The 22,664-nt window shown below is 36.7% G+C and overlaps 2 protein-coding genes across 4 annotated transcripts in view; one reads left to right on the top strand and one right to left on the bottom strand.

The window, feature by feature from the left end:
- Positions 1-3,086, top strand: part of JAZF1 (JAZF zinc finger 1) — a 189,098-nt gene extending 186,012 nt beyond the window's left edge. Inside the window, exon 5 of the mRNA XM_066569158.1 lies at positions 745-3,086. Coding sequence (XP_066425255.1) covers positions 745-921 — 177 coding nt within the window. The 3' untranslated portion in view covers positions 922-3,086. The remainder of the gene's footprint in view (positions 1-744) is intronic.
- Positions 3,087-3,590: 504 nt separating this feature from the next.
- The window catches only part of TAX1BP1 (Tax1 binding protein 1), a 55,724-nt gene continuing 36,650 nt past the window's right edge, over positions 3,591-22,664 (bottom strand). For 2 of the 3 annotated variants that reach the window (XM_066554870.1, XM_066554878.1), the window contains 10 exons: positions 21,574-21,801; positions 20,121-20,267; positions 18,823-18,919; positions 17,434-17,552; positions 16,173-16,298; positions 14,224-14,295; positions 11,605-11,779; positions 11,104-11,249; positions 5,400-5,485; positions 3,591-4,739 (listed from right to left, as the gene is read on the bottom strand). In XM_066554870.1, coding sequence (XP_066410967.1) covers positions 4,538-4,739; positions 5,400-5,485; positions 11,104-11,249; positions 11,605-11,779; positions 14,224-14,295; positions 16,173-16,298; positions 17,434-17,552; positions 18,823-18,919; positions 20,121-20,267; positions 21,574-21,801 — 1,398 coding nt within the window. In that variant the 3' untranslated portion in view covers positions 3,591-4,537. The remainder of the gene's footprint in view (positions 4,740-5,399; positions 5,486-11,103; positions 11,250-11,604; positions 11,780-14,223; positions 14,296-16,172; positions 16,299-17,433; positions 17,553-18,822; positions 18,920-20,120; positions 20,268-21,573; positions 21,802-22,664) is intronic. The other variant, XM_066554885.1, reaches the window with a different exon arrangement.

The raw sequence follows: 22,664 nt of genomic DNA, 5'->3' as shown, positions 1-22,664 counted from the left end.
GGGGAATTACTTTGATTTATGTTTAGTAAGGTTTTTTTGGTTGACATGGCAGAAGTGTGGCCTGTTTCCCGCCCTTGCCAGTGTAACAGGGTGTGGTGTTGTGTTGCTGTGGTTTGCACTAGTGGGGATAAGCTCTCCAGTTTTAGCTGTGGAGTATTCCCAAACAATAGCTATTTTGAAGACAGCTTCTCTGGATTATTTTTTAAGTGTCCTGTGTAACTTTTTTGAGTTAAGCATTCCCTGCAGTTATTTCTTTGGAGGCAATGTGTAAACGATCAGAATTTGCTGGAGCTAAAAGACGTATCTAGAAACAATGACACAAAACGGAACAGACCCACCATGGGGGAGTCTCAGCTCTTTAAAGAGGTGTGACCTGAGTTTTCATGCCAATTCTTTGTTTGCTTGTAAATGAACCTCTGAATAAGATTTGTCAGTGCTATATGAAAAAGATGTCAGGACGCAAAGAGCAACCATGTGTGAGTCCAGTAAATGGTATTCTTTGGGAAGTGACGTCTATTGGGAGATAAAAATCAGGATTAGCCAGGTAGGTAAGTTTTGAAATTCTTTTCCTTGTCCCATCTGGTACCTTGGGAGTGCAGCCCGTGTGTACTACCCAGTGGGAGCTGCTGGCTCCTGGCAGTTACGGGATTTTGCTCATAACATTGATCCATTTTCAGGTTTTAACTGGAAGCAGAGCCCATGTCAGCCCACCTGAGCACTGACATTTTCCCTTCTCTCTTACAGAATGTGAACGGTATCAAGTACCACGCCAAGAACGGCCACCGAACACAAATCCGCGTACGCAAACCATTCAAATGTCGCTGTGGAAAGAGTTACAAGACAGCTCAGGGCCTGCGGCACCACACAATCAATTTCCATCCCCCCGTGTCTGCTGAGATCATCAGGAAGATGCAGCAATAACATGCTGGTCACAAATGTGCCAAGAAATCCTCACCAGCAGTTGCTGATTTTGAGAACAGCCACCTTTTTCAGGGGAAGCACTCAGCAACCCTTTAAAAAAATTAAATGCATGCTTTAAAATTTTCTGTAATTTTGGAATGATGTATCTTTGTAGAGTTAATGATTTTGTACATTTGCACATGTTATCATCTTACCCATTTTCATTACTTTGAGATAAGGTGCTATAAAAGCTATAGGTTCTTCAGAACATTTTTCTCCAAAAAAACAAAAAAAATAAGAACTAGGGGGACGTTGCATATTTAGTTGTACTGACGTGTGGGACAGGAGCGTGAGGAGGAGAGCTTGGCACTGACATCCTTTCAAGAGTGTAACGTGATGAAGACTTTCGATGCATCTGTCAATGTGTGTGCAAAACCAAAACAGTACAGCCCTCATCAAACTATAGTTAACATGCCTTACATAACGGAGTTATCAGTGGAGTAGCAAGTCTTTTAGGTAATGGAAATATAAATAAGAAAGAATGTTTAACATAATATGCTAAAAATATTTTCATACTTAAATAACATACATAAAAAGGTGTGCTTGCTGTATTTTATATTATCTTGCAAATCTTTTTTTTTCTCCCTCTTGAAATGCTGAAAACCTTGCCATTCGAACTAGTAAACAATCACTTTAGTGTTAGCAATTACATTTTTTTTCTCTGTACAAGATGTCATATTATGTTCATGCCCATCAAACTTTTGAGGACCAATATCCCAGTCCAACTAAATATTTACCCCTGAACTATCTGTTAGAAAGACACTTGGAAATACTTAAGTGCAAATTTATGTGTGTGTGAGAAACAATTATCTTCATCTCAGATGAAGTTTTGAAGCACTTTGTAGTTCTCTATTGCCAACAGATTTAATGTTTTATGTGTTGCCAATTCTTGCAACTACTGTACGAGCATGTGCTGCGGTTGCAAATAAAAATGAGAAATTCAGCGCATGGTTTAAGGAGGTCCATTAGTTGTGCTAAGGGAGTTCTAATGCCTCTCCCTCATGTTCATTGTGTTTTCAGATTTTCTTTGTGCATTTTTTGCTTCTCATTGTAGGTCACTGCATTCCATTTGGAAGTCTCTGTTTAGCTTTACAATTAATTTTGCTGAAATATGACATTTGAGCCTTATTGAAGATTAAGTGCTTCTTGCAGCAGGTGGTCAGAGACTGACTTAAAAGCCAACATGAGAGCGCTTCGTGTCTGGACCATACCTGAACATTTGTTGCTTGCCATCCTGCCTTGAGCATTCTTCTCACAAGTGCTATTCCTGGAGTTCAGCTGGCCAGGAGCAGAGGTGGGCACCCTCCACCAGCCCTAGCCTGAACACTCCTTTGCCTGGCAAGGGTGCAGGAGGAACTCCCAGTTTTAAGAGTCATCGCCTTGGCTTGGTTCCTGTTCTTTTAAGTGCAAAAGAAAGCTCATATAAAGGAGGAATGAGCTTTCCCTATTTTTTTTCCAAAGCTTTAAAGGAAAACTTTTTAAGGATGACAATTACCTTTTCTCCAGCAGAGTAAAAGTCTCATTAAAACATGTAAGAACCATCCTAATGAATAAGTGTTTAGAACAGCCAAAGTGAAGCGAAACATCCCTCTCTCAGATGCCAGAGAGGTGACCGTGACAGCCGGGTTTAAAGGATGATCCAGACATGAGAGTTACTGGTACACACAAGGCCCCAAGTGGCCACTTCCCACCTTCTGCAGCTTTGGCAACAGATCTGGCCAGCAAACACGTTTTGGCTCTGCTCCTTGTGCAAGAACTACAGGCTGGGCGAGTTCGTTCAACAGCTAAACAGTTGTAAAACGTCATTGTTGCATGTAAATTCCTTTCAACTATAAAACTGAAATTCCAGTTTCTATTTACCTATTCATTGTGACAGTATTATTAAACAGGTAAAGATGGGACTATTTTGTTATACTGTGTATAGTGAATGTATTGTACTGTGTCTGTGAAAAGTGTGCTTTAAATTATATTTTCATATGTTTTGTTGGGGACAAAGTACTTTAAGTTTGAAAGTGACAGAGGTTTGTTTTAGAACTGAAGGCAACTTAAAGAATTCCTGTCAGGAAAGCTGCTTATAAATGTAAATCAAATCACATTTAAAATAAACTGCCTCTGACCTAAAAAGACTGCTCTTTTCTCATTCCTAACCTAGAGTTAAGTTCTTGGGCTGTGTATAGTCTTTTATTTGTTTATTTTACTTTGGTATCCTCAAACTCTTGGAGCCTGTTCTAACTGTTTTCATCTGCTGTTGAGTTACAGTAAGAAAAAAATCCATGATTTACCTCAGGCCAGCTCTTGGTATGAAGCTCCCAGTTACAAAAATCTTTAGACTACAAATGGCACACGAGCATTGATGAGTTGCTGCTGCCGAGGACACTGCAATTCATCCACATCATGCAGTTTTTAGTTAACTCCTGCATTAACTGGATATTGTAAGTGTTCAGGAGGGAACTGCAGTCAACAGAGGCTACTCTAAGCCTTAATCCCAGAGTCTGTCTCTCAAAGAAAGAACACAAACAGATGTGAATAGCAACCCTTTGCCATAAAATACTGAGTCATCATTTACTCCTTAGTGAAGTCTGTACTCTGTTTAATTTCAAAATGAGCAGCAGGGAAAATAGACCACTGACTCCATGAATAATTCTGCTTTTAATGTAACAAGACTACTGTACAGCAAGTGGGAAGCAAATTTACTTAATACAATTAAAGTAAATATAAAATGTTTAGATATACACACGTGGTTTTACTTATTGGAAAGAAATACATAAAGTTAAAACGCAAAACGTTTTAAAAGCCAGAAGGAACACAATCCACTGTTGTGAAAATAGAACAATATTTTCTACTGAATAAAACTGCAACATAATGGCAATGACTTTTTTAAACTATTACTTGTAGGCATTTAAGCACAGCAGTCTCTTTCAACTCAAAACCACTGCCTTAAAGTATAACATACCTCATTTAATGCTATTCCTTAAGGCAAACATTCTGCATGTGAAACTGAAGTATTTACCATTCCTCTTGTTGCAAGCCTGGAATCTCACAGTACATGCATCTACATCTCAGAAATGTACTAGAAAACTATATTTTCATAGGGTAAGTAATGTAACTTTCCAATTTCAGTGTTACTCAGAGAAAAACTACATGGATTTGCTAGAAGAGACACCTGCTTATTACATTTTTAATTGTGCCTCGGTTATCAAGGTCAAGAGAAACCACACGTGGTTTTGGTGATCTTTTTTAAATGTAGCTGAAGAACACCATGAAGCCGGTCTCATTTTTTCTGAGGCTCAGTCATTCCTGTGTCCTTAGGCATTCCACTAAGTAGGGGAAGAAATTCCACTAAATAGGGGAATAAATAGCTACATACACAACAAAGTGGGGGGTTGTGGGTTTCCTTAGTACAGTGTTAGGCAGAGAGAGAAGATAACCCCATAGCAGCTTACAGCCATGGCTCCCATTAGAGTACATGAGCTTTTAATCAGAATTTTGCACTGTTACAGAAAGCTGCACTGCTTTTGTTTTGGAGATGGACTACTCAAAGTGGTGGGGTTTTAAGCTACACTGCAAAACAAAGTATTTAATCAAAATTTAATACGTTCTGATCAAAGTGCGTCTGGACATGCCTCTCGAAGCCTTGCTGGTCATAGTCGGGTGGGAACTGCTCGCTGCACATGGGACAAACCTTCCAGTGGCTCTCAACGTGCTCCTCAAACTTGCTCTGGTCGTAGTTTGGGGGAAACATCACATCACAGAGAGGGCATTTCTTCTGCACATCAAAACTTCACAAGGAGGTAGAGAGGAAGAAAAAAGGGAACAGTTTATTTCTATTTATTCTGTTAATGCAAACTAAAAGCAGGATCCTGCCGCCAGCAACATTCAGAACTTTACTACCAATTTCAATTTGAGTGGACTTTGTATCCAAGTATCATCCAGTTCATTTAAATGTTTCTCCAAAAGCACTCAATACAGTCAGAGTAGTTTCACGTGCAAATTCCAAAATAACCTGGCATTTTAAAAGCAACATAATTTTGACCTTACTCCAGCTTCCACTGAATACAAATCTATTGAATGCCTTAATGGCCAAACTGTTTCATGGGAAACCACTCTCTCTGCTCATAAATGCTTGCTCTTAGCAAACATAACACTTTATAAAAGCTCTAAACTTAGGTTCAGAATTAGGTTGGCAAGAGAGGGGAAAAAAACAAAAGTTCATTTACTAAACATTTCATTTACATTCATTTACTAAAAAATTTGTCAAAATTCCATCAAAGGTATAGCATGAACAGCCTGCCCTGTCTCACGGCATATTCTGTGCCAGTTAATTGTAAACCAAACATTCATTGAAAATGTTCTGTAGCTTTTCACCTGCACCCCCACCCTTGGGTAGTTCTACAGACACCTCTCCATGCCCTTAAAGACCAATACAAGATAACATCTACCTGGAATCAAAGCAGAAGCCTGTGCCCCGCTCACGCAAGAGTAGACTTGGAGGATCAGGAGCAGAAGGTACAGTGTTGTCATCATCCTATTGAAAAGAGAAAGTATTTTAAAGACTAATCCCTACAAAAACAAGTTGGTTTTTTTTTCCTCAATATGCATTTTTGTTACTAAACACAAACCCAGATGAAATATACTTTCACTCTGTAATTTCTGCAGCCTAAGTTTTACTTTTGTACATCTTGGCTCTATTCTGCAATTCAATAATAGAGCACAAAATGGAGTAATTTCAAGGTGGAAATACAGGTACACTGCAAGATTTTTGGAACTCCAACTCCTACCTCATTTTCCTTTTTTATCTCAAAGATGCATTAAAAGCAAGGGCTAGGAATTATTTAGCTGATCTACAAAAAATGATGTGTGAAGGAGCACATATGCTGTGTTTTTTACAGATAACTCATATGCAAACATATATTTAGCCTAGCTTACTTTCCCCTTACGAAGGGTTAATGGAAACAGGGAAGGATGGGAAAATTTCCTCAATATTTTTCTGACAACACCTGTTTGGTTTCAACCATTTAACATTTCCATTAAGCAGGCAGTGGGACCTGCTATGACAAGATGCTGACAACAAACACAATCTTGCAGTCTGTTTGCTTTGCACCTGCAGTGAAAAGGGCATATGAGTTTTAAAACTCATCAGTTGTTCCTTTTGTCATGAAGGAGACAGGATAGATGTATTAAGAAAGAAAAACTATTTTGGTTTAAGTACTCTCATGCTACAATGTTACATCTTGTACAAAAACACAACAAATTTGTTGAATACCAGACTGAAGCACACCAGGACTTAACCAAGAAAATTAATGTGCATCTTCCATCAGTAAAACAGCTCTACTACACACACAGGCCAAATTAACACTTAAGTCTTAGTTAATTTCTTCAGTATAACCCCTTTCCCACTCCTTCCCCCCTTTTTTTTTTAAGGCACTTGGCAAGATAAAATTATTTACAGCTTTTGCCCTCTCTTTCAGCTTCTGGCAAGTGTGGTACCCTACCACATACAAATGTAACACTCCTCCTTGTTCTTTTTTAAGAAACATCTGAAAAAAAGGATGATGCTTTCCTCTGTATAGGCACACCTGCACTGTCCTACACAGCTGCCCTGCAAGAACTCTCTTCAACACAAGGCAAGCACATGTAAAAGCTTTTGGAATGTCCTAGGGCTACAGCTTCCTCGTGGCCCAGTTTCCCTAATTGAGAAATTCATACTGTGTGTTCCTTACAGCAGCTTCTGACCCAGGCCCTGTACAAGAATGTCAATACTAAGTATGAACTGATACTACCCTGTTACGATACAGAACGTCTGTCTCTTCAGTGTACTTTTGCTCTTGGCCAACTCACAGGGATCAGTTCTTAACCTTTTGGGATGCCTAACCCACACAAGAAGAATGCAAATGTCTCTGTGTTGAGCTGACCTCACAGAGATGTTACAGAGATTACTGTGTAACCACGGCATGGCCAAACAGGAACCATGAGAACTTTATCTTAGTCTGAGAGCACTTCCCAGCTATTCTAATTACAACTTATAGTAAACACTATACAGTCACCAAAAACTAAAAATTCTCACGCAGTGCCGTGGGGTAACTCTGAATTTCTGGAAAACAGAGAAGGTGCCATTGTATTGGGCTCCAACAGCTGTCTACTTCTGTCATTTCTTATGGACAAAATTCCTAAGTGTTCCATGTAAAATGGAGCACTTTATGGGGGGAGGACAGATCATCATGGTTCACATGGGTCTCATCTTGGTTCACAGCCACTTAGTGCCCCAGTATCATCCAGCAACCCATTCCTTATTCTTATAAATAAGGTTACATGCGCTTTTCAACCTGGCATTTAAACACCCATTACTCTCCCCCGGGAAAAAGAACCACCCCTGACAGGTCAGAAGACAAAATGATGTGGTTTTCAAAGCTGCTTTACAGAGACCATGACAACAAGTGCTGGGACACCAGGCCTGAGTGCCTCAGTGGCTTTTGCCTATGCTTTATTTTAAGCAAAGGCATCAGCTTACTTCAACAGCACAAGGTTGAGTCATCCAAGTGGTTTTGATGAAAGCCCACACTCCATACATTGAGAAAGAAAAAATTTAATCTGCCTTTTATGTAGATCCAAAGCCATCTTTCTTGCAGTCCAGACTGATGATCAGGGACAGGGACATGGCTGCACACTCTTAGTCCAAGAGCTCTACAGTGCCCTGCAGTGATGTAACACTGTGGGTACACAGTCTCAGGTCCTTAGGAAAAGACTGGTACCATGGACCCACCGGCTGGCATTGTGATGCTGCAGCAGAACAAGTGCCAGGCCTCCTGAACTCAGAAGTCTGAATAATTAGGTGAATGAATTATAAAGGATGTCTTTTAACATCATGACTTAACTATTATCACTGGACTGTACCTCTGGCTCTTTAAAAAAACTGCCACAATGAGTTCCACAGATTAAGTGAATCATGAAGATAAATACAGTATTATACACTAAAGCTTGGTAAAAAAAGGGGATTTGCCACTAGGGGAAGAAGGGAAAGCCAGACATGAAACTGTCAGAAGTGCAACTGGATTTAGTTTTACTGAAACCAACAAACTCCGCCTCAAGTACTGCTTTCATAATTACAATTGTAAACAGTTCCAGGATTGTCAAACAGAAATTAGAAAGCTGTGTGACACAGTACAAAACCCCATCCCCAAGCACTACAGATCAGTCTGACATGCAGAAGTAAGGAACCAATGCCCAACCTCAGCCTTAAAAAAACATGAACAGACACAGAGCTGACATGCAGGGCAGGTACAACTGGAAGAAGAGTACATACACTTTATTCTGTGATTCAGCTCTGCTGTGGGAGTAAGATCAAACTCACTCCTCTAGGCCCCTCAACCTTTCTGCAAGCAGTCTGCACTCCCAAGAGACACCTGGATACCAACTGCTCTTTTCATGTGCTCCCTATGCAAAAGATAGTAATTGGCTACCAGGGTCAGATCAGGGTAATAATGCATTGTGGGGGTTTTTGCTAGAAAAAAGGCCATTTTGGAGTTATCTGAAAAAATATCCTGACCTGGTGCTCAGTTGCCAAGAGTTAACATTCCCCATCCCCTACAAATTTACCATGACTAAAACATTGTTTAATAGTCTCAGGATAGTTATTCTGGGCTTGCTGCCAACTGTAATTAGGACTACATTTTCTAAAACTCATATTTTAGTATTTTTTGTATAGATATGTATGTATGGTTTGTTTATGGATCTCTCCCTTACTACTAGGAATTCTTTGCTCCCAAGAATTCCATTTTGGTCAATTACAGGATCATGAGTAAATGGAAAGTTAGTGTTGAGTAGATGACAGCAGGAACCTGTGGCAAGTCAGCCACTCCAAACAAAATCACCACTGTGCACATGCCCAGCTGGCACTATTAACACAGACCACTTTATCCCTCTCAGAAATCAGTTTAATTGGCCGATGAGTTCCAAAAGTCAAAGCTACAAGAATCCTGGAAACTCTTCCCAGTTATACAAAACTGAAGGGTTTTTATGACAACCAAAGACATGGAAGTGCCCATTTCTAAGGAACCAAGTTTCATGAGAAACCAAATTGGAACACAACAGCACAAAAATTTGAATATCTTGTGTTATATTAGTTAAAGAAATTAAGGGTGTTGTAGTCACTTCCACCTCTTCATGGCTGTTCTGGTAGTGGTTCACCTATGATGATGAACATGCCTACTTCATTTATCTACTTCAGATCTTTTAGCCATGAAGAGGTGGAAGTGACTACAACACCCTTAATTTCTTAAACTAATATAATGTGTAGTAATAGGAATGAGGACAGGAGGACAGCAGAACTCCATACAATGGTAGCATTTTAAACAAAGCAGCAAGCCTACCAGTCCTTTTCTTCTGGGAGGGAATCCTCCTCCAGCAAAAGGCTCTACATCCTGCTGGTTGAAAAAATGCAGAGAACTACACCTTAAATATCTTATTTTTAAAAACACCCCAAGAAATGGTAATCTCCTCATATTTATAATTTTATATTTGCTGTTTCTTCTGCACAAATGACACACTCTTCTTTATAATGAATCACCTACATATGTGGAACTTTTCCCTGGTTATTTATTTACATCCTGCCTCAGAACTGTTTTATCTTTGGCATATTACTAAGTCTCCCTAGAAAGATTCCCGCAGCTTCTCATTTCCATATAAATTTCTACACTATATCCAGTCTATTTGGGTGAGGAACAAGCAACTGATTCTCAATTGCAAATAAAAATAAAGATACAAGTTATTTGATTTAAAGGCACCTTTTCTCAAGCTGAACTTTATTTAAGCCTATTATATTCCACCTCATTACAAAAATCCAAGCTGTGTCTGCAAACGAGCACAAGACTCTAGCACTGTTTCTCTTGGGTTTGCAAGAGGGCAAAGCACATAGATCAGAGAAAACACCCTGCTAATTAAACTGCAGCAGATGACTAAAGAAGAGAAGAGCTTGTCAGATGTAATAGCTACGTCAAGAATGATCAGATTAAATATGCAAAATGTGAAGTAAAGGTGGGGACAGCATTAAGCTCACATTCGAGATCTTGAACAGGCTGCAAAAGCTCTGACAGTTTCTCTAATTATTCACAGTAATGGACATTGGGAGCAAAAGGTAGGAGGGAGAAATACATTTTTCTCCATTATAGGTGCTGAGCACCAGGGCTAAAATCATGCCTGTCTGAACACTGATCAGTTTCTGCAAAGGTTAATAGCAATTAAATGTGGCAAACTAGACTAAATGAGAAACAGGTCATGATACCACTGTACTTGCAAAGAGCACAATACTTTGCAGAAAGGTATTTCTTGTTTAATATTTCTGAAGGTGCAAGAGTACTTGGAATAAGAAAGAGTAATAGGTCTGTTCCTGTTCAAATGAAGACATACGGTCCAATTTATTACAGAAGCCAATTTTTTATACTAGAATGTGCAAGTTAGCTGTACTATAAAGAAAAGCTAACCAGAAACTTAAAACATCCAAAGCCCTAAAAGAAAAAAAATCAGTGCAAATGCATCTCTTTCAGTTCAATCAGCTTTAGGCAACAGTCAATTTAGCTCTTTCTAACACATGTCCAATACCAAAAAGCATTCAAAATGGAAATTAATAAATACAGACTTGCAGAAGACAGAACGAAAGATTTGACAGATTAGAATAATTTATCTATTAGGATACCAATTTACAGTAGGTATTTAACTGAAAATACTGGTATCTGAATCCTTTACATTTTTATTTATTCTGTTCCACTTTAGTTCCTATATTCCTATAATAAAATGAGGGAGATGTGGCTACATTTTGAGTTCTCATTCTACCACATGGGAGACAGAAATCATGAGTTGAGATTACCTGACTTTTTTTACTTTAGTACTTAAAAAAAATTAAGAAGCTACTGTCCTAATACCAAAACAAGCTGTCAGTAACTCAAGAGATTAGAGGAACAAGTACAATGTCATCAGTGGAGTTTTCCCTATCACAGCAAGCAAAAGTATTTTTCAGGGAAAAGAAAAACCAATTCCAAATTTACATAACAATAAATCAGATTTATCAGCTATGGAAAACCCATGTGAAACTCTAGGTAACTCATCAGTAACTATATCAAGGAAAAGAAATAAGAAAAAAAGGTAACTTGCATTGCTGTCCTCAGGATCTTCTAAACCATCAGGCCGACTGAGATTGCGTGAAGGCTGGCTACACACTACATCATCCAGCTCCCAAAAGGAACTTCTAACAGGTGGTCTTTGGATCTCATCAGGATTAAAAGCACCATCTGCTCCATCTGAAGAAAAATTAATTAGGACATCTTTGTTCAGCAGAGTGTATTTTGAGATTACAGACATGCTACCTTACTTTTAAAAATCGAGAGTTAAAACACATTTTTGGTTTAGATAATATAAAACAATAGGAGAGAATCGGCTTCTTGCAATGATGTTTAAAATTTTGTTTACCTTATTGATTCCCATCATAAAATAAATATATAAATAAATAAAATAAAGGCCTTATGCTGATGTTCATCAGTCAGAAAAGGCTCTGTAAACCAGTCTGAAGACTGTTGGTACTTAACCTGCATTCAATGAGGTACTGCTTTTGAAACAGAGGGAGAAATTATATTGGGGGGTGTGAAATTTATTTACCTCTTCTTTCCTGAATTGCATAAGGGTTTCCATATTGCAGTACTGGTAGTCTACTTGGCACTGCAGGAACTGGTCCATTTTCCTCTGAGTATGGGTTGCGAAAATGTAATGTCTGCTGTGAGGTCTGTCCTTCCATCATCCTTCCAGCTTGATCTCCTGGTGTCCTGCCAAGCTCCTAAATAATGCAAAGTTCAAAATGTAGTTAACCTATGGAGTCCTAGCAAAATTTGAAATGTTTATGAAATATGTTTTTACAAGAAAAAAATCTGCTATCCTTCCTACCGTATTTTCATTTTGACCTTATGCCAAGTATACCAGAAATACCAAAAATAGTCAATGAAGAAAAAAAAAGACAAGGAAGATATTTTAAAGAGATATTATTTTTTTCTTGGTTTCTTGTCAGTTTGTTCTAATTACACGAACAGAACTGCCATGTTTTTCAAGTGTCTGCATCCTTTTTACAATAAAGAAAAATTAGCTAAATCAGTAAAAATCAGTAGACTAACAATAACAACTAAAGATAATGACAGTGAGAAAAGTTTTTAAAAGTTAAAATTAAAAAAAAAACCCAGTTCTTTTTTTCATATCATACCATACCATTCAAAAACGTAGCATTTTAGTATGTGGACCACATCTATGTACACACTTGACATAATTCTATACGAATTCATGAGTGACAGACATTTGTGAACTATTAAGTACGTTGCACTGGATCCCTTCTGATATTTAACAGCAATATTTGAATCAGATCATTCTTTCAGAAATGATCAAACAGAACTCTTCAAAAAATTAATATACTTAAAATTCTGCATTGCTGCATGTAAACCATACGTATGATAGTAATTACAAACTATAAAGGGCTTTTATAACTTAGAAACCATTAAAACTCTAAGCCAGTATAGATCTCAAAAGACACTAATTAAAGTGACTTCAGTGTGGTCAATGCATCAGCTGTAATTTATCCCAATAAAAATTTTTCTCATCCTTCCATTCAACAAAGTGGGTTAAGAGAGAGAGAGCAAAATGCCATGAATATGAAAAGGAATATGCCATTTAAATTCAGAACCAAGCAAAAAATTCTGAGATATAAATATGAAAACAATAATTAAAAAATAGGAACTGTTAAGGCAGACATGCTTTCCAGTAATGTTCTTTCTGATTAGTATTTTCTTCTGGGTTCTCTGGGTTCATGTTTAATATTTGCTGACATGATGCTAATAAAACCCTCAAAGACTGAAGTGTGTCTTTTCCCTGAAAGACTTTAAATTGAAACTTAAAACCAAAGCTTCAACTGTCAGCTCAACTCTGTAAGAATTAAAAGCCTGTTTAAAAAAGGGACAATTTAATATTTTTTTCTTGCAAACAGATGAATTTCAGATCAACCTCTTGCACAGAAAAATGCAAAAATCAAGTACCAATAACTACTCTGAAAAACAAAACACTACTCAAATGCAAAAAGACCTCATGTAATGGATGGCATCCATCCTCTAGTTACAATATAAAACTATGCCAGAGTTACTTTAGATTTATAAACTAAAAGGAACATATGATTAGAACAGGTAAGATTAAAAAGCTAGGATTGCACATTTTGGTGAGTGTGTAAAATCTAAGTAATTAATCTTTACTCAATACAAAGCAGGAACAATCAATTGGCAATGAAATCAAGATTTTCCTTTTTAAAACCAATTTCTTCTGCAATACAGAAGCAGTTTTAAATGAGAGGTAGTAGCATTAGTAATTTAATTTTAGCATTACATACAATTGAAACACAATGTAGATCAACATGACTGTAAAAAGATGGTGCAAAAAAACCTTAGCCAGAAGTTGGATAGCTAGGGTAGAGACCGATTAAAAAAAAACCAAAAAAACCAAAGGCTATCTAAGTATGTAAATAAAAAAAAGAAACAAAGTCATTTCATAGGTTTGAAGAGACAGCAAATGACCATTTTTAGAAAGCTATGCTTGGTTTATAAACAAACACTGATAATGAGTACAAATTGAAATGATGTTTACTACTACCCCATGCTTAGCCTTTTAATCATGGGTCCAGCCTAGAAAGGCACTTTGACTCTTCTTTGTAATGTAAATATCTACAAATTTGGTAGACAAAGTTCCAAGCTTTTATAAGCTTCATACATTATTATTATTATTACTACAGTTGTTGTTCTTATGTGTGGTGTTTAAAATTACTCCCTCCACCTAAACTAGCCTCACCAAAATTCAAACTTAAACTTGATTTCTTTTGAACAAGAAAAATATGAGAGATCTATTAAAAATTATATCCTTGGCTTAAAAAGAAGATAAATACCAACTAATTGACAATCTAGAATTCTACAAAAAAATTAACTAGCTTAATCTGTAAGTTCACGGTTTTTTCAGTTTATCAGTATTACAATGACTGGTTTTACTAAGTATTTCTTCATACCAGAATTGCAAAGAAATCAAATAAAGTTTCAAAGAAAAATCCAAACTTTGCACAATACCATACAATACTATCTGAATGTAATAAATACATATTATTATTTCACTTTTCAGTAAAATTTGGCTTCAATTAATTGCCATATAATAGCTCTGACATACTTCTACATTACATTAGCATTTCAGAATGTGTGACAATACCTTCTCACTGGTAAAGAGTTCCAACTGTGATGCCAGTTCCTTTATTCGTCTCTCTTTTTCTGCCAGCTGAATCTGTATGAAAAGAAGATTAAGATTCTTGTATTAGTGAATGGAAACAATTTCCCTGCATGTTACATCATGAAAACAAAGCTCCCTGATTAAGTTAATCTTTCAGATGAAAATAGTTTTTCATGTACTAGAGTTACATGCAACACATAGTGAGTGTTACTATAAATCCCACCCAACAATTCTCACAAAGTTTTATCTGCTGCATAATAGCAGTTAATCAGCACCCTTTTCTTGCCAGTTTTCACTAACAGTTGTGGAATGAGAAAATTCAGTGTTAAAAACAAGTTATATTATGTGTATATATATATATATATATATATATATATATTACAAGTTATATTAGTGCCACCAATGGCAGGTGGGGCACCACTGCACAGACACAGCTGAAGGTCTGAAAGCCTCATCTCATTATTTCTGAAGAAATCTTTTGGCATTTCCTATGTCCCACCACAGAACTTGAGAGAACCAAAAGCTCCTCCTGCCTCAGAGACACTAAATTTGTTTCACGAACATCTACGTTGTGTCTCTATTGGGTGCTCTAGGAGGAGGTGCAACTGACACATTACACAACTCATCCTGGCTTCAAAATGATGATTTAAATAATCTCTCATTACAAAGGACTATTTTACTTGTATTCTAGTTCATTTAGAGACTGCTTCTTCCCCTGTTTTTCTAACATCAAAGCTCAATGCTTGGCATAACTGCTTATAAATTTTTTTCAATTCTGATATTCCTTCTCCAAGTTTAGGTCAATGGAGCAAAATCTCCTGACTGGGAAGAAAAGCTCACTTTTTCTGTACCACCTGCACCCTCCTGAATTATGGCAAATTTTTAATTGCAGTCAAAATGTTTTCAATTGTGGAACCAATTATTTATTACACCTGCTGTTGAGAAGTTAAACTTGCTTCACATTAAATTATGCATGGCAACAGATCACTGCTAATTAGTTAAATAAACTGAAAAGAGTCATATGTTTTATAAAATTGAAATTAAGAGCTTTGGAAAGTGTCAGAAAAATATGGCCAATGGAGTACTGAAAGAAACTGTAGAATAATTCAGCATTTTATTAAGAAAAAGTGGTGTAATTCCTAATAAAAAGGGGTTCCTAGTAGAACCAATACAGTCACAGTTCATTTTAATCATTTTTCATCACAATGAGCAAAAACAGGCAACAGAGTCAACTGGATTATCACCATTAGACTGAGAACCAACAGAAAAGCTGGTCTCATGAACATTTGTTGCTCTTATGTCATTCCTATTGACCTAAAAGACAAATTCAGCATAAGCATTGCTATCACATAACCTCAAAGATTAAGGCCCCTTGTAAGCTAAAGCTGCCCATTGATGCTTGACTTTCTGGTGTATGTGTTACATCACTATACCAAGACTATAGCTGAGGTTCTCCACATTAATTTCTTGCATGATTTTAAAAACAATGGATCACTCCTCCCTCTCTCTACTGACTTCAGATAAAATGAATTAGACATTACTACACTGGCAATCCAATATAGAATATGAAGATTTTAGACAAACACACCAATCAGTCTTCCTGTTAGTATTACAGTAAGCAGCAGGAAATTAGAAATTCCTTGCACTTTTTTTTTTCCCTGTATACAAGACTACATCATTTAGGGGTTTGTCTAAATCCACAGTATTAAAAGATTGATGGCGTGGTGATAGTAGGTCTTAGCAGACCTCTTTTACTTTAAAAGAAACATTACAAGACTGCATTGTTTCTTCAAGAGCAGAATTTGTATTTACAGCAAAAATGTATTTAGTGTACTTTCCCTATTAAAGTTCTTCATTACTTGAACCATCAGAAATAAGCAGCCATGTTAAGAAGTAACCATTAATTGTCATAAACAAAACCTGTAACGTACCTTATACTGATCCTCCATTGCTGCCAGCTGTAATTTTATACCCTCGTTGATTTTCACTTGTTCTTTCCACTTCAGCTCCAGTTTAGCTAATTCATCAGCATAAACACTGCATTTCATCTTCTCATCCTAAAGTAGTTTATACCATGGCATGAATTATTTACAGTCTTAAGAGATTCTCCCTCCCACCCCCAAAAATGTCACTCCATGCTTTTAAAATGAGACCATTTACAAATGGCTTCTACAAGCCTGACTCAAGACTCTGAAATGGTCAGGACCACAGAACACTGCATAAATTATGTTCAATAGGCATTTCTTTCCCTTAGTTTTCAACAAGCTGATATTCCTCTTTAGTTTCACAGTTTCAAGTTTCTTTGTACCCTAATATTACTAACCCTGATTATTCTTTCAAGTACCTCACTTCAATATAAAACCTTTCCCAAGTGACTTTTACAACCTAAGTATCTTTCATCCAGAAGGTCACAGGCAAAGCTTTCTTCAAAAATCACTATGGAATAAACATCCAGCAGAAGCCAATGCAGGCTCTCCATGGACAGGGTCATGAACAAAATTACAGGACAGTTATTACATCCTGGAAAACTTACTAAAATAGAGTAGTATCATTGTGATAAAACAAAGACACAAAATGAAGACAGACAAGACAACACTCAGAAACAATTTCTTGAACTGTTCTGAACTTTTCACCAGTGCCACTGATGCAATACGCCATCATCATACACACATCCAAACTGGCTAAATGAAAATCAAGTGCCAACTTTGAGTGAGACAACCAAATAAATGCCTTTATGTGTGACTGAGCCCAAGGTAGTTGGCAAAACCCACTTGGGTGTGAAAACACTGTAAAAGCCATGATAGGCAACAGGGAAAAGTTACTTTGCTTTGGACAGTGTATCAGATCAACACTGCCACACTTGTTCCAAACATCAGCTGGTTTACAGCAGCCTGCTGAATTTGATGTATAAGAGCAATTACACTTAATGTAAGAATAGAAAGTATTTAAAACCTTAAGCATGTGGACCTGTGTTTTACTGTATCTTGGTTTTCCTTGTCTGGACCCTCTAAAACCATACATAGTCAAGAGCTGACTGAACAAAAATGTGTTTTCTAATGTTAAGATTTGTACCATAATCACGGTGTATCACACAAACAAGGAAGGCAACTCAGCTGGATAGGCCTTGTGGTTTTAAGGCCTAGCACCTACAGCTACTTTTTGTTCAGCTTTCCAAAGCAGCTGTTTACTTACTGCCAACATTTGCTTGCATTTCTTATACTTCTCTGTTTTCTCAGCAATCTCTTTATTCATCTCACGCACTTGCTCCTTTACCACGGATTCCGAAACTATGTCAGGTGAAATGGGGCTAACTGTGAACATTGAAGAAAAAAACAAGAACATGGATTTTTTTTCTTCCATAAAGTTTGTGTAAGAGAGATGACAGCCCAGATTTAAGAGTGCATCAAAACCAGAGCGCTCCATGTTATCCAAAGCAGAGACAATCAGTATTATGTACTATGTACGATCAGCAACCATCTGTGTTCAGTTCCCTCACATCAAGAGAAGATCAACATAAATACACACATATGTAGTACTTTCCCAAGAAAGAAAACAAAATATGTATGCTATCATTCTAAATACTCTATTCTTACATAAAAATATGGAAGCATCTCAGCAAACTACTTCATCACACACTATCACTGAGCTTGTTGGGATTGTTTGTTTTAAAAAACACTTGAATTTACTTTAGACAGGAGGAAACTGATAGAAATTACAACCTTTGGGCTTTACAGACAGCAAGAATCTGTCAGTTATAAAATAACACAGAAAAAGCTAATCAGCATTTTTTGGCATTTATCAATTTAAACTGAATGATAAAATCACAGAATGGTTTGGGCTGGAAGGGACCTTAAAGATCCTCTAGCTCCAATCCCCCTGCCATGGGCAGGGACACCCTCCACTACACCAGGCTGCTCAGAACCCCATCCAACCTGGCCTTAAACACTCAGGGGATGGGGCATTTATAAGTCCTTTGGGAAGCCTGTTCCAATGCCTCACCAGCCTCATAGTGAAAGATTTCTTCTTTAGTTTTAGCCTATTACATATTGTAGTTTTAGAAAATTATTTTTGCAATTGCTGAATAGTTCATAATAATTATAAACATTTTCTTATAAACCATTACACCTATAATTCATGAAAACAGGCAGTAGACTTGACCTTGCCATCACATAATCAGAACTTTTCAGCAGATTGATTTACAGCAGAATGTTATAGTAGATAGTCATAATAACATGACTGCAAAATTGTAGTATTATAGCGAAAAATTGAGTAAGATTTTTTTTTTTTTCAAAAAACTGTTTCTTAGCTTGGTAAAACCATCTCTGTTAACCATGAAGCAGAAATTCAAGAGTTCAGTTCTACTGACTAAAAAATAGCAATTAAACTGATACATGAACTTATTTATGATTGTTACCACCTGGTAACAGACAAAATATTCAGCTCAATCTTCACATCTCTAATTAATGTTTTAGTTAGAAGAACAAGTCCACCTACTTTACACTACAAATAATATTAGTGACTACTTTACATAGACAACACTTTCAGGCTTATAAAGGCAGACAAAATTTAAGCTGTTGATACCTGGAGATGCAGACAACTTTTTGTCTGTAAGGATGGCAGTAGCTGTCTCAATGTTAGATGCAGTTTCTGTCAGTTTCTGTTGATGCCCTGCAGTTTTCTTTGTGAAAAGAAATTTTGTTTTGGTACTTGATTAAATGAAAGCCAAAGCAAACAAAGTAAAGTATCTTGCAAAATGCATCATTTGCTCCAAAATTAGACAGAACCATTCATTTAAACAGTGGGTAATGATAAATATACAAAAACATTTAATTCTGCTAAGACTGAAATTGCTTCAGACTATGTTTTTTGTCATCTTGCTTGATGAAGGTCTTTTTCCCTAGAAAGAATAATTTCTAAGCAAATTATTAGAAAAATCCCATTTTCTAGAGAATCAGTTACACTTTAATTCATTAACTTAAATCTAATACTCCATTAGAAAAATTGAGCCTGTACCAGAAATGTCTGCTGGACTTCTGGAGCAAAAGCAATAAAATCTGGTGTTTGCTCTAAGATGTACAACATTGCAAAAGATAAGGAAGATTTTTAAGGAAAAGCCATAGATGTTCTAATATGACACCTCATTCACCACTGACCTTCTGGATGAGAAGATGAGTTTTTTATGCAATGTTCTGTGGATAATAGAAATACTTAAGTCTGGTTTTCTTAAGAATTCATATTTGTGCATCTTGCTATTGTGCCTTTTCCCTGTTTGAGCTCATCTCCAACTCCAATTTTTACAAAATTCTGAAGAACTCTGCCCTCAAATCTGAAATTGGCTGACAGGTTCAGTTACTAGGTGGCCTAAGACATATATCATCATTCAAAAGATTCATTTATTTAGGAAACAGATCTTGGAAGAGTGCTAAGATTACAAAATACATATGGAATACAACTCCATATTGTGCTGTGGAGACTTGTTCCCCACTTGGCTTTTAAACCCTACATCAAGTTCTCTATTTCCCCACTTTTGGGCTTGGGGTTTTTTGTTGGGCTTTTTTGTGGTGGTACTGGACAGAGGTAGTAATTATGGATTTTCCCAGCTTCAGTTCTTCCTTGAACAATGTAATGCTTATAGGTTCATCCAAACTCTACTAGGCTTCTACACCAGCTACTATAAATTCTATGCTTGGTTTGGACAACTACCTAAAGAGAATCATAGAAGTATTTTCACAAGCAGGTTTGTGAAAGGAAATGGTAAAGAGTCATTGCTTACCACACATTTTAATCCTTTTTTAAAGCATTCTTTTTCACAGAAGGAAATTAAATTGTTTTTGAAATGTTACCAAAAAAGCAAGTGCAACTTATCCCATTCTACTTACTGCCTGTTCTGTAAACTTGTTTACTTGTTTTTGAAGTTTTTGACATTCTTTGAATTTCTCTTTGTAATGGTCAGCAGCCATTTGTAGACGAAGCTTCAGATCTTCAACTTCTCTGCGCAGTTCCTGTTCCACTGCATTTGAAGCTTCCTTAAAAAAAAAAACCCAGAAACTGTTGTCCCTTTTGTTCAAATACCACTATTTCCTAAAAAGTATTTTTTCAATTAAAAAAGCATAATGCTCCATGTAAGTACTGAAGCTCCTGTTTTCTTTGTGGGAAAGAAAGGAATAGCACAAGCAGTAGAGCACAGAGAGAAGCAGAATATGAGCTGAACTTCATTCCAAGCAGGACACACTGAGGGACGTAAACAGGCACTGGTACAATGCCTGTTTAGAGGCAGGTAAAGAAGATTCTTATTTTATGGGTTCATTAATGTGTATCTAAAGTCTGAATGTATAGGAAAAGCCTGAACACCTTCCAGGGGGTGTTCCAGCTATCCTACAGGCAAGTATAGCCACATAGCAAAAGTGCACAGTCCACAACTATTCCCTCGCACTCACTAGGTTTCACCTGGGAGTGGCTCCATGGCACCACTACACTGATACATGAGCTACACAAACCACATCCAGCAACCAGACACAGGCCATGCTTGGATACTTTCTGCTAACTGGAGGCATTCAGATGACTTGCTACTTCTTTCATGATACATTTCAAAGCACATTTCAAAACACAACTGAAACTCATAGGGAAAAAACATGCAATTCTTTGACATTTTAAAAATAATAGCTCTTTTGAGTGTTGTAATATTACAGTATTATTTTAATTGTGTTCAGCTCAATATATTTTCTTCTAACAGTTACATCATTACAGTAATCCTAGTAGCAAATAAATGCAATACAGTTGCAGTCACTGAAGACCCTTGATAAAGCTAACTTTAATCAAAATGATGAAATATATGTTATCTCACTATACTTTTATCCGTGACTAAGGTCAAGACAGTTTTCATTACATTAATATTTTTTATACTTATAAGTACCTAAAGCAAATGAACTTTGATTACAAATACTGGAAGGACTTTTAAGAATTCAGACAGAATCTATCGATGACAAAAGAACATTATAAAACAACCCAAGTTTCTACCAATATATTTTCTTATTTGAATGAATATAATGCTACTGTGGTTCACTTAACAGAATTAAGATAGGGAGAGGATTCAAAATAACATAGATACTGCATTATTCTGTGAAAATAATCTGGGGAGAAGTAGATGTGAGTAAGAGCAGAATCCTCCTTTCTGACCAAACTTCCAAATCAGCTAACATGCACTTGATTTAAGGTAGTATATTGACTGCTGACAGAACATTTGATAATTATTTGCACTAATCATCCAGAAACCTATTTTATTCCCAGTAAAGATTTTATAAATACAGATAAACTTCAATACTAAAAATTTACCTGCTCATTTTTCAAAGTTGTGATTTTTATGAGTTCAGCTAAAGCTTCAGCAAGTTGCTTTTTGAATTTTTCATTTTCCAGCCGTGCACTGTGAAGATCTGCCATCGTCTTGTCCCGCACATTTACTGCATCACTCAGCTCTTTTGACATGAGAACAGCTTCTTGTTTGCTAGCCTGAATCTGATCCTCAGCTTTCCGGAGCTGCTCTTTCAAAATACTTGCCTCGTCCTAGGAAAGAGAAGAGATGGAAGAGAATTCATAATTTCTTAATTCAAAGCTTAAATAAAGGCTGGTAAAGGGATTAGAAACATCTGAAAGAAAAAGCAACATTTCCTGGTGGCTTTAGCAAAACTATTTAATCAAGAAGTCAGTACACAAGTACTACTTTACCCACTTGTCTTCTCTCCCAGCAATGACGTGCAAATTTATTTCACCGTGAAATAAAGGCAAACTTTATTTCGTAGTGAACTAGTTTCACTATTAAATAGAAGTTTCAATTCTGGATTTTTGTTGGAATTTCAGCTTCAGTTTTAAATGTATGACCAAAAAAAGTCTGTTTTCCATATCTCTGCTCTTATCATTGTAGGACTCCAGCATCAAAAGCAAAGTTCATCCCACAGAAATACACTGAAAGTATCAACAGTACCTACAAATTGTTGATATAAAACACTGTAAAGCAGCTTTGGGATGTTTTTCTCACAGCTCTATTTCCCAAGATCTTGCACAACAAGCTTTCCAGAGGGAAGAGAGAACAAATAGTAATGAAGAGCAAGCTGCAGCATGTAGCACTAAGCACACAGGGCTACTCAAGAGCTAACTGACCAAGCTGAACTACCAGCCTCTCACTCCTCCAAGAAGGCCAGGATTACAAAATATAATTTTTATTTTTTTTTTTTTAAAGAAGCTACTATATAAAGCAGTCACTGCCTCTAGGGTCCCTGATGGCATAATCATCTTATTCTTGAGTCCAGACATAAATTCAGCTATCTCTAGTCCATTATTTGGTAATTTTTTTTAATATCATATAAGTTCAGAGGAATACCAATACATTTTGTAACCATTTCTGAAGATGTATAGACAGATAGATGCCC

The sequence above is a fragment of the Molothrus aeneus genome, chromosome 1, assembly GCF_037042795.1.
Source record: "Molothrus aeneus isolate 106 chromosome 1, BPBGC_Maene_1.0, whole genome shotgun sequence".
Lineage (NCBI taxonomy): Eukaryota > Metazoa > Chordata > Aves > Passeriformes > Icteridae > Molothrus > Molothrus aeneus.
Note: the sequence above shows the minus strand (reverse complement) of the source record. Positions and strands in the feature narration are given on the sequence as shown.